Here is a 12,509-nt window from a genome sequence, read left to right as displayed (position 1 = left end):
AAAAGCTGCTTTCCTGTTAATGGATGTTACTAGATCCTACAATTGCTGGGGAGAAAATTACTGATGTTTTTCTTATGCTCTACTCCTAAGCAGCACTGAACACTAGAGGACAATTCAGAAATAAGTAATGTGTAACTATCTATAGAAAATTACCCATTGCTTAATTTTGCAAGATACCTACCCCACTGCTTTTCTGTAACCACTGAGTTCCAGAATAACTATGTACAAAATTGTAACAAAAACCAGGAGAATAATTTTTGGCAAGGAAGATACACGTAGAAATATTGCCAAGGTGAGAGTCCCCACTACACAGGAAAGGAAAGCATAGTGGGCTGTGTCACATGGAAGTTCATTCATTGTTTTATTTGTTCCACCAGGAGAAATTATAACTATTGAGCTGCTGGAATTGGTATTCCAAACCCAAGGCATGCAGCCAACCTGGAAAAGACAGGAGAGGTGAGAAGGGAAGAAAGTTAAATATTAAATAAATAGAAATGTAGTTGCGATGGAGGCTGACTGTAGTTCATTGCTAACTACAAAAAATACGGCTGTGGAGTTCACACTCAGCTCAATGCTGTATTAAAATCTCCTTTTCCTGCAATGCTCCACCGAGTTTTAGGGGAGAGACACAATTTGTTAATTAGATACCAATAAGGGCATCTAATTAAGTGTGGGCTTAGTTGAATAGTTTCCCTCAATGCTCAAATGTAAGAGATTCTCAAGCCAGGATATTCCTGCAAAATTAAGGAACTTCAATTAACATTTTATTTGGCCATGCAGGTGAAAAAGGTTTTTTTACAGAGCACAGGAATAAATTATCATTTTACTGACTATGTAAATCACATAAAATTCAATTATGTAAATACAAAATAAAACATTTTAATTGAGTGAAAAACTAAACATAACATCTTTTTTCCATCTCACAGCTACTTCTGCTGTCACATATGTTTTAAATGCAAGGACTCATCTTTAATTACACCTGTCATTTCAGTTATCCAAGGAGTTCCATTTCCTTCTTACACTGGGAAATAAATTTTTTTCATATATCTCTTATGGGAAATTTGGGGAAATCTAACCTGCTTTTCCTAAAGACAATGTCATGTACAAATCTCAGAGCCGTTACCCAAGGAAGAGGGGAATTCATGGCAAATAGTGCAAGTCCCTAGAGCTCCAGTTTTAACTGCACTCCAACCTTCACCCCTTACAAGGGAAAAGGATAAGCGTTAGTATAAGTAGGGGAGAGTAGGATGGTAGTGTGAAATTGATTTAACAGGCACCATCACATAAGCCCTGCCTTGTACTTAAGCATCTCTTTTGAAGTGCTTTATAAGACCTTTTTATTTCATCCCGACCACTGACAAGGAAATTTTATAGCATGCTGTAAAGTAACTGACATCCTGAAGGGTGATTAAACCATGTATTTTAGAAGAGGTTGTATTAACTTAGAAAGATGAGACATAATAAATAAAAAATGTGAGTTAAACTCATAATGGGTAACACTATGAAATGAGATTGGGAAAATGAAATTAAAAATCCCTTTTAATGGGATTTTGTTCAATATCCTTAAAAAAGCTTTCATACTACATTTATAAAAAAAAAAAATACACATGCATGCAGGCTTCATCAGTGATCTGGAATCCATCCAGGAAAATATCATCTGCTATACAACCAGTACTGGAACATCAACACCTAGCTCTTCTGACAGATGTGAATTCTAGAGGCATTACTTTGCAGGAACTAATAATTTGTACTGATTAAACATTTCTACTTAGGTTACAAGTTATTTTTGTTCAGGAATGGATTAAGTTATGTGCTAAGTTGTAACTGAATGATCACTCCCTTGTTGGAGGTCAGAACTTCTGAATTCTAATCTGTCTACCACTGTTGTTAAGCATTGCCTTAGGACTTACGATGTCTGTTTCTCATTCTCACTATCCATAAGTGGCAACAATGGTGCTTGTTTCATTTGGTCAAAATAAGGGTCAGACCTGTGGAGGCTGTCATAATTTTAATCTCAATTCCAAATTCAGATACACAGACTTTGCTGAGAAGCTAGCCTGGAATCCCTGCAAAGCTCTATGCATTTTGCACTTATGTCCACATTAGGAACCATATATACATCTGTGTGCTGTTAGGGCTGTGTGTTACTCACACAGATGATGTTCAGGAATTCCCAGAAATGTCTCAACATCAGCAGTTCTTGGTTCCTCTCAGGACATTGGAATACACAGAAAAGGAACCCTCTGCCCAGCCAGTTCATGGGGATAAACTATTTATGATGTTCTCAGGGCAGGTCCAGGGATAAGTGAATACACAAAATACCAAATACAAACTATGGGGGTCGGCATCTCAGCACTGATAATTGCTCATGTCTTATTAATGGTCAGAACACATTGTCAAATTCCTCCAGAGAAGCATGATTTGAAACATCTGCCTTCTCAGCATTTCCAGTTGTGTTTCATGTGCTATCTTTATGTGGATTCTTTCTTTTGAGTACCCTAACATGTTTAATTCATTAGCATTAGCAGCCAAAACGCTAAAGATGAGTGCTAGGAATTTGTCAAGGCAACTGACTGACACATACTTAGGTGGAAGTTTGAATACCATTTGAATTCAAGTTGACCATGTTGAACTCTGCTAATCTACAGTAAAGGAAGCTCAGTTTTCAGAAGTCTTGAGCACATTCACTTCATATAACAGAAGCTCTTTAGACATTAGATGTGAATGGATCATATCAGTAGCACAGTGTAAGCACCTAGTCTTGTTACACAAACCTGTCAATATTTAAAGATCTATCTTTCTGATCTGCCTGGACTAAAAATATCCCCATTATTACACAGAGGTATCTTCTATAAGTTTTTTGCATAGAAATAGTAATCTTGTTTTGACACCATGCCTTGTCTGTCACAAAATATTAGCCATTGAACTAGTAAGCAAGTTTTAAATTTAAAAATGGTTTTCCTATAAAGTACATGACACCAACAGTCTACATGATGTTAAGGTTTGAAATACAAATTTATGTTGGTTTTTGAATAGGTATTATCTGTGTAATTGGCTAATGGCTTTGCCATTCCTAATTCAATACACTGTTTCAGGCCAATGAAAGTTCTAATTGCAGCAAAAGGGTTTAATTTTGAAGAAGCATGCTCTGCAAGTATGAAAAATAAAACAAGTAGGAATTCATCAGATGAGAATATGGCATGTGTTTAAAGGACCTGCACAAGCATGTTCTTTAAACACAATGCTAACTTAAGTGAAACGTGATTCAAATACTCACCACACAGCCTTGAGCCACAGAGTATATTAAGATCACAATAAAAATACACAAAATGGTACGAATTTGTATTGTCAGGCACCCTGGAAAACACTAAAAAGAAAAAAAAAGTATTCATAGATAAAATATTTAAAGTATTTTTAAAGTGAGGTCATTCTTTTTTAGTAGTCTATAAAGAGAAGTGAATAAGAGATAAAGAAATTTCACCTGTACTGCAAAATATAAAATTGCAGTTCTTGCTGTGTAGTAACTGTTATTCACTTGTTAGTGTCTAGGTGTATTGTAATGTTAATTGCAGTTTTTGGGATAATAAATGTGAAATTACTACTGCTATATATTATTCCTCGCTATAATTAAAACTCTTAGAAATTTTTAATTGTGTGTCTACTTATGATGCAAATAATATTCTAGGATGGCATTTGATTTTGCTGTCTTGGGGAAAATACCCAAAGCATCTTTTGCCTTGCAAATTGTGATCCAAGAGAACATACTGTGATAACATAGAATTTTGGAGTGGTCTTCTGCTATAATAGGCAGGTTAAATGCCAGGGTAGTTTTAATTATCGTGACTCATAAAAGCATTGAATTTTTCAGAAACAGCAGTAGGCAACAAAAATATCTAGTGGAATGGAGTCTTGTGAACGTTTTGTTTATCTCTACTTTTACCCTGATTCCATTTGTCACGCTATTAAGTGTTAAGTTCTTGCTGCTATGAAGCCTATGACAGAATGTGAGAGAGGAAGGGTAAGTTTGTCAGGCTGTGCACTTAGGTCTGTTCCAGTCTTTCTGATTAACTCTACTTCCAGGTAAAGCTGCTTTCCTTCCTTTCCCCTTGCACTAAGAATGTTTGGGGCATCTATTATCTACCAGATGCATCTTTCATACCACAGGACTTCTTCTAGTTACTTCAAGAGTCAAGAATACAATCCAAGAAATAGTCAGATTTGAAGTGGGGACTATCCTGTGTCCTTTAAAAGGAGGAAGCTCAGATTTATCAAGGTTGAATTTCACTTAAGGTTAAATGGAGCAAGAAAACACCTGATTTTTGGATGAAAGTCAAGTTTTGAAGGAAAGCTGTTAATTTCATGGGTATCACCAGCCTCAAAAACATAGCTTCAAGCAGGCAGCAAAGTAGTCAGAGAGAGGCTACTGTAGACTTCAAAATGCAGCAATTACAGAAAAAAAAAAAAAAAGGTAAGTATGAATCTACGAATATATTCTGGCTTCAATATAGGTTAAGTCCATGTAAGTAAATGTAGATGTGGATCAATCAATATAATATCAGTAGTAGATTTGTATTATAGATCTGAGTTAATTTTCTACACCAGTGTAAGTAATAGCATCAATAAGATAGATTGGGATACTTGAGCTATATCACCTTTAATAAAACTGAGCATATTGAAGAAAAAGTAGCTCAGATTATAGGAATCTGAGATTGAAAAGCTGTCTCAAGGGACATAGAGCAATTTCCAAAATTACACTATGAAAAAAAAGACTATTTCTGCATTCATTCATCACTATCATACAGTTCTGATTGGAAGGGACCTCAGGAGGCTCAAAAGTACTATCTGTCTTGACCCTCAGAGTCTCGGGGCCATTTTTGCAGAGTTGGTTACTCCTCCTGTGTCATTGCATAGCATTATTTCTTCTCAAGACCTGCACTTTGCATTATACATTCTATATTTATAAGATTCCTGTTTGCCCATTCTGTCAACCTATCTAGGACCCTCTAAATAGTCATCCTGCCAGCTGCTCTCACAAAACTGTAGTCATTTGAAAACTTGACATGAGTATTTGCCATGCCCTTCTCTAGGCTGTTGATAAAAATGTCTGACAGGATCCAGGATAAACTCCTGTAGTATTCCGCTTATTACTGGTTTCAAGGTAAAGTATAACCATAAAGTACTATGCTCTGAATGTGATTATCCCATAGTATTTTACCCATCAAACTGTCGACTTAACTAGATCAGAATCCTGTATACAAATGAGGTGGAACATATGTGGTTTTATCCATATAAATAAAATACAAAATAATTTTGTTTGAAGAAAAAATATGCATTTCATTAATTAAGTTTGCAACCAAATAAGCTGTCTACTGCTTATTAAAGAGATAATACTCATGGTTTGAAGATAATGCTGGATGGTTAATAGGGACAAAGCAAAATATGGATTCAAAAATCACATGCCCTGACACATTCCACAAACAATTTTTTTGGTCTGTGTAGCACATACATGTTTTAAATGTTGATATGCTAGGCTATTGGGTTAAAATGGAAAACAAACCTTTAAAAGATAAGGTATGAGACATGTCTGAATTAAAATTCTGACACTATTAAGATTTATACTTCTGACTTTAAGTCATTCTAAGATTGTATCTGCACTTTCATGATAGCATAGAATTTTGAGCTTAATTTTCTTTGTTTTCTTTTATTTGTGGAATTTTCATTAACCAAATAAGTAGTGTCAAATTACCAAAATTCTAGGTAACTGGGACAGTAAAACATTATTAAAGTAGTTCTATGAGTGAGGCATTTAATGCTAAGGCATGGAGAAGCTGAGTCACTTGTGCAGTGTGAAAGAGCAAGTAAGTGCCATAAGACTGATTAAAATAGGGGAATGATTGTTTTACAACTGTCTATCCATTATCCACACCATATTAATTTTAATTATTATAAGACTTCTTTTGCCACAAAGTTTTAAATTGTGATATTCTAAGGTTTTATATTTATTTATTTATTTTTCTAATGCTGGATTTGATCCTGTATCATATTGAATCTCTGGAGGAATCCGGAATAAAAACAAATTTTCTCAACTGACAAGGAATACTTCTTATGTTTGCACTAGCCCCAGGTAAATGGTATAAAGAGAAGTAACTTGCTGCAAACTTAGTCTGCATTTCTACAATCTATACAGAGAAGAACAGATGATAAACTACTCTGCACTAATTAAAAAAAGAGATCATCAAAGTTACTCCCAAATAATTTTGTAAGTTCATAAATAAGGTTCTTTTCAGTACCTGAAACTCTGCTAATATACTATTTATGTTCCCATGAAAACACATGCTTTTCTTCTGCCAGAGAGCGCTTTTAAAAACTAAAATTAGTGTGTCCTAATAAAAAAAGCTGATTAACTGAGTAGGTATTCCTGATATTTGTCTGAAAAGACTAAATTTATATTAATCCAACAGAGATTCCTTTCCTCAAAACATTAGCCTGTAGATGCTTTATTCTGATCTGGCAGACCTATTTCTCCCCTAAAACAACCAAATGACCTTCTGCATCATTACGGTTGTAAAAATATAGTGCAAGAGAATTAATCATTACTGAAGGTTTTGAAATGGCCAAGGATTGTGTGTGCAAAACATTGTGCTTTACCATCAAAACAGCTACTGTTTTGGCAGGAAAAATTTTGAAAACAGAGGGGACATTGGCAGGACTTTATACCCAGACCACCTGGAATGAAAGGGAGACCTATTGTGCTCTGTAGTCAGAAAGGAGTAAAAGTCAGGTTAAAGCAGTTTATCTAAACACAATATTTAGTGGTAGGTGTTCAGGGAAGATTTAGCAAAAAACAAAGTGTAGAATTATTGGCACTGAGTGCTACACAGCTGTAACGATTACTCATGTAAAAAACCTACTTTCAGATGATTGATCTTTGGTTTTGCAATGTCTAATACATTACTTACTAAGGAACTTTAAACACATAAATTTCAGACTGTGAATCTGTGAAGCATACACTGATGACTTCATATTCCAAAAGACAAACATATCATGGACACCAAAGGGAAGAATAGTCACAAAATCTTAAATCACTTACTTGTACTCGTGTGACATGTAGATACATAATACAAGCCACTAGGAAGCATATGCAGAATACCAGGAGAACAAGAACTACGGTACTCCTAGAATCAAAACACAATAGAAGTAATGCAATGTAACTCAGTACTAGATGAGAACAAACTACAGTTAGGCGTCCTTCTAAAACAGTATTTTATAAACGGTGGACGATGTCCTTCTCAACCTTGCTGTTATACTAACCATCACAGTGCAAATTAAGCAGTGATGTCCACTGCTCTCAAGACTTTGAAATTAGTAAAGGCTTTTGTAAATGGTCCCCACTCTGATGTCAGAAAGGAGATCAAAGAACCTCAAAAATGCAAATGTATGGTAGAGACACTTTCTAATTGTAGGCAATTGCAGAATATTCAGCATGATGAATCTTGTAAGGGGAGTGTGTAACTCAATTACTTGGCCTTGGCAGTGGTGTTAACAGTTACCAAATGCTTTTTCTGTCTAATTTTTCTTTCTCAAAGATTCAGAAATCAATGGTCATTCAATTTAGGCACTTAGCAAGTCAAATAAAATCAGAAAAAACTGCCTTCTAATGAAACAGAAAAACTCCCTCATTTTGAGTCTTCCTCAATGGTTAGACAAATCTTAAGTTTCACAAAGATGATGCAATAATTCTTAAATTCTTAATCTTCCCTCTTCTGATCTATCAAAATAGGCTTGTTCTTAATGACAAGAAGGGTGAAAACCAAGAACTTTCTCCAGAAAACTTCTTTTGGAAAAGTATTTTATGAATATGAGCAAGCTGACAAAAGTTAGTCCACAGTGTGGGTGCATTTGATTTCTGCTCAGGGACAGCCTGGTCCCATGCCAAGGCTGTATGACAGCAGCATAATATGATCTTCACACCTTCTTTTCTAAATTGTGAGAACAAACCAGTCAGTCCAGAAGCCATCTGAGCAATGGATTCAGGCATTTATGTATCAGTGCCCTTGACAATTACTGGGAAAAGATTGTTTATACAGGGTTTCTAACAGCAGAAGTGTGCAATTCTCCTGTTGAGTTTCTAACTATTTGACTTTGATTTCAAATTAATGTAACAGTTCATACTGATACAGGAACTGGGAGAATTCTGTGGTGTAATGTGTGTACCCAGAATGGGAATGTGCCTCCGGGTGTTGTTAGTGTGGACTCTGAATACAAGTACTAATCAAGGCAGGGTCTCATGCCTTTAGAGAATTCCCTTGTATTCAGGATGGTAGCATGCTAGAAAAGAATGCAGTGGACATGTCTGCAACAACATCTTGTAACGCAGCAATAGCTGACAAGTGACAGTAGTGCTGAGTGGGACCCTGACAAACATTCGGGTTGGCATCTAAAAAGGGCTACATTATTTTTTTTAGTAAGTAAACACAGAAACTGACATTAGAAGGGTTCATAGTCAGGGCTTTTAGCAGCTACACTGTGTATGTGCCTTCATAATTGGACAGCTTAGGTTGACAGGAACATAGCCTTACATTGACCACCTCCATCTGGGAATATAAAATGTGTCTATAGTTGAGAAGCTGTTTTGCTCAAATGATAAGAATTGTGAGAATAGCAAGCTTATTGATTCCTGTATATCTATGCAGTAATTGACTTTCCTATAACATTTTCTTGTCTAGATGATCAGCCTCCTCCTTGAAAGATTGTGATATATAACTTCTCCCATTAGGGTAACATATCACAAGCCTGGTATTGGCTTTTGCATTCTCTTGCCATACATATAACTACTTTGGCAATCTAAATAACAGCTTAAAGCTCCAAACTCTGGAAAGAGGGGAAATTTTCCTATACTTTCAAAGTTTTAAATTTTTAAATAATTTAGCTCATGTTTGCATCTGTGTCACAGCAAGGGAAGAGCCCAAGAAGAATTTGGCTATATGAAGCCACCACTCAGCCACTGGAAGAAAGAACTTAGGAGCATTCAGTGAGTGGCTTCTTTAACTAACCCAGTCCATTTCATTACCTTCTGTAGTGATATTCTTCTGGAGCTTGTGTGTCTGTCAGATCACTTCTTAAATTGAATCTCTGCCCATCTGTTTTTAAGTGACAGTATTTTTTTGAAAGGTTATTATATGATTCTTGGAAATTCATTGTAGTTTCAACTACGCTAATACACTTTGTTTCTACTTGTTCAAAACTGTTGTGTACTGCAGTTGTGTCTTATTGAAGAAGAAGGTGAAAGACTTCTTAATCATGCTCCAATTAGTCAGCAGAGTCATTAGTCTGGAAATGATGTAAATGATGACTGAGTTACTTTGAATTCTTTAGATGAAATGTACTATATTACAAATAAGTGTTTCTATTTTATCAAAGTGAAGAAACTGTTTTTCAATCTTTCAACTAGAAATAATAGAATACAGAAGTATTATTCTAACTGGGGATTTGTGAATAGAAAATACCATAATTTAAATGGAATTTTCAAAAGCATTATCCTGTGGCCAGTTCTATTCCCACTGAAGCAGTTATAAAAGTGAGTAAAGTTTATTTTTAATGCTTTGATATTCTAATCTGATAAAAGTTCATTATTCATAATTTTATAACATACACAATTCTATCTACCTCTAGGTTTGAAAGTGGTCTAATTATTTTTTCTTTAGTAAGCACTCATATAGAACTGACAAAATCTGAGGTAATCACTAACTAATCACTCAACAATAGGCATAGGACACCTCCCAAACATATCATTTTATTATGTTTACTTATGTTTAATTAAGTGAAGTCAAAGTTGGACTGCAAGTTATATGTGCATAGCCAAAATACACACTAGGCAGTTTATGTAGAGATAGTGTTGATACCAAAAACTTCAATGAATGCTATAAATGCAGGCCTCAATGCAGCTGGATGGGTACTTTCAGTACTTTGTTCCCATTAAATTCTGCAGGGTTTTTTCTCTGTTGCTATCAATACCTGAAGTACTTAACCCAAAGTAACACAAACACATTTAGAAAAGCTGCAGTAACACCTTTGTTTGTAATGCAGAAATGCTTTCAATAAGTTAGAAATAACCACTGAATGTTTAAATAAACACTGAAATGTATAAATTTCCTCTAAATACACTACTACAAAAGAAAAAAAATATAGTGAAAAATGTCTCCTGTGGACGAATGAAAGAGATAACAAGTAGACTGAGGGGTATACTAACAGAGAATCTCCCATGTGAGGTCCCCATTCTTGTTCCAAAGACTGTAATTTTTGACCTGTGCAGGATGTCTGAGGATGTTCCACTTTGAGTTATGATGGCAAAAGAAAGAAACTTACTGTGGTATTATTAGAAGGTAGACAAGGCCAAATAAGGCAGCTAGAATTAGTGAGAGAACTACAGCACTGGTGAAGTACTCATCCTGAAGCTGGTGGTACTGTTAAAGAAAGGAAGAAGTGAAGACAGTAAGTATTTCATATATACCCAGATACCCACACTTGTCCATTCTCAGTAAGAAAGAACTGTATCCTAAAATAAAACAAGCTCCTACTTAGTTAAAAACATGATGGCTTAATTCACACTGAAAAGACAGATGAGGGAAATCTACACAAGATTTTCCTTGACAGACTTCTCTTTCACCTTGTAACTAGTTAAAACTGGTTTAGGCTCAGATATAAGTTCATCTTTTTGAGAAAAAAAGTCAGCCACTTTGTGCCAGAAGGGGGTGGCCCTCCCTCTTTTACTCATCACAGTAAAAGGCCATAGACTCCCTGGTGCTGCTTTCAAAAAGTCCTGTCACCTTAGCTGCTCAGGACAGGACTCTAATGAGTGGACTTGGAGGCAGGTACTAATGAGATAGATACATGGGCTCAGTTTGGAGCAGGTACTGTTCCTGATTCCACTAAGCTACAGTATTAACAAGAGGAAGCTTTCTAGGGGTCGAAACATGAAAATGTTTTCTCAGAAAGACCCAAAGTTCAATATCATTTACACCCAAAGAGACTTTTTATTTTGAAAGAAAAATGTTACAGTCTAATAATAAATTACTTTGGAAACTTGAATCCAAAATTTATGCTTCAAACCTTAAAAAAATTTGATCCAGTATGGCACACAGCCTTCTAACTTGAAGCAGAAGTGACCTGAAATCTTAGACTATATAGTGACTTACAGTGGAAAAATAAATGTTAATGCCAAATTAATTCAAAACCATACCACTTTTGTTTTTCAAACACATAAAGGCTGTAGATACAAATAATTTGTATTCACAAAAAATACTCCTACAAGGTAGGAACAATTGTTAATTGATATGCATGCTTGTACAGTCTGAGAAAATCCCCTGCTTTCAGCACTGCCACACCGGTATAATATTGCAACGTTGTCCAGAGAGTTAATGTTTGGGGATTTTTTTTTTTTTTAATTTTCTAGAATTTCTGGATCAATACTTATCAGGCTACCTATTCATCTTTTTGTCAATAACACTTCTGCAAAGCATATGACTGAGTAGGTAGACACATTGCAATGAGACAGCATTAAACAAGCGATTGATTTTGGAGAAGGAAACGAAAGACCAAAACACAGGATATATAACATGGGGCAGGATCCTGACAAGTAGGACAATACCTATCGTGGCAATGGTCCCCTGAATGGGGAATAATGAGCATGGACTCCATGATTTCAGAAGGCTGATCAATTGCTTTATTAAGCTATACTGTATTATACTATACTCTTAAGAAACTTGTAACCCTTACAGACAGTCCGATACAGCATTAACCTAACTGGTTAATCAATCCAAACACCATCCAGTGTCCAATTAAGATACCACCCTTTTCCAATCAATCTCCATAAACACATTCCACATGTGCACAAAAACAGGTGCAGCAAATGGAGATAAGAATTTTTTTCGCATTTTCTTTGAACTTTTTCACAGCTTCTCAGGAAAATACTGGGAGAGAACTACGTCTCTCTCTGTTCAGAGGATATGTGATTACCACAAATACCAATCTTTCTTTTTATCCCTTTCAAGCGTTTCCATAAAGGTAGAGATAACGTCATCCTCTTAACTGAGAGACAGTCCAGTGCAGTATTTAAAAATAGTGAGTGGAATTTAAACATTGCATGAAACCCAAACAAAAACCCTAATGCTAGCTGGCTTATGGTCAGTGAAATCAGTAAAAATAATTTTAAAACTCCCTTACTTTATTTTCACGCTCAGTTTGCTTATACTTCAGGGTAATGAAGTTCAAGTCAGCCATCTCAGACTCAGTTTGCCGGGCCTCTATCAAGCGGCTGATGTATCTGTTCACTCGAGTTCCCGGAGTGTTGTATACAATATTGTTAGAAAAAGAGGAACGATTCCTGAGTTTTTCAGAGGCTGTCCTTAATGCTCTCCTCTGTAATATGGATGAAGAAAGAAGCACAGATTTTATTAGCACTGAGATTTTACAATGCTGTTCATATTACTTCAAGCTCACAGAGAGGATGT

At 35.6% G+C, this 12,509-nt stretch overlaps 1 protein-coding gene across 2 annotated transcripts in view; it reads right to left on the bottom strand.

The window, feature by feature from the left end:
* ADCY1 (adenylate cyclase 1) overlaps positions 1 to 12,509 on the bottom strand; it is a 157,174-nt gene that overhangs the window by 19,277 nt on the left and 125,388 nt on the right. For both annotated transcript variants that reach the window (XR_005627784.1, XM_039712161.1), the window contains exons 9-13: positions 12,223 to 12,417; positions 10,366 to 10,463; positions 7,091 to 7,175; positions 3,278 to 3,367; positions 182 to 438 (exon numbers count right to left, since the gene is read on the bottom strand). Coding sequence is in view for 1 of the 2 variants with exons in the window: in XM_039712161.1 (XP_039568095.1) it covers positions 182 to 438; positions 3,278 to 3,367; positions 7,091 to 7,175; positions 10,366 to 10,463; positions 12,223 to 12,417 (725 nt within the window). In the remaining variant the exon portion in view is untranslated. The remainder of the gene's footprint in view (positions 1 to 181; positions 439 to 3,277; positions 3,368 to 7,090; positions 7,176 to 10,365; positions 10,464 to 12,222; positions 12,418 to 12,509) is intronic.

Source organism: Passer montanus, unplaced genomic scaffold (genome assembly GCF_014805655.1).
Source record: "Passer montanus isolate IOZ18808 unplaced genomic scaffold, ASM1480565v1 scaffold26, whole genome shotgun sequence".
Classification (NCBI taxonomy): Eukaryota; Metazoa; Chordata; class Aves; order Passeriformes; family Passeridae; genus Passer; species Passer montanus.
The sequence above is the reverse complement of the archived record's forward strand: the minus strand, read 5'-3'. Positions and strand labels throughout refer to the sequence as shown.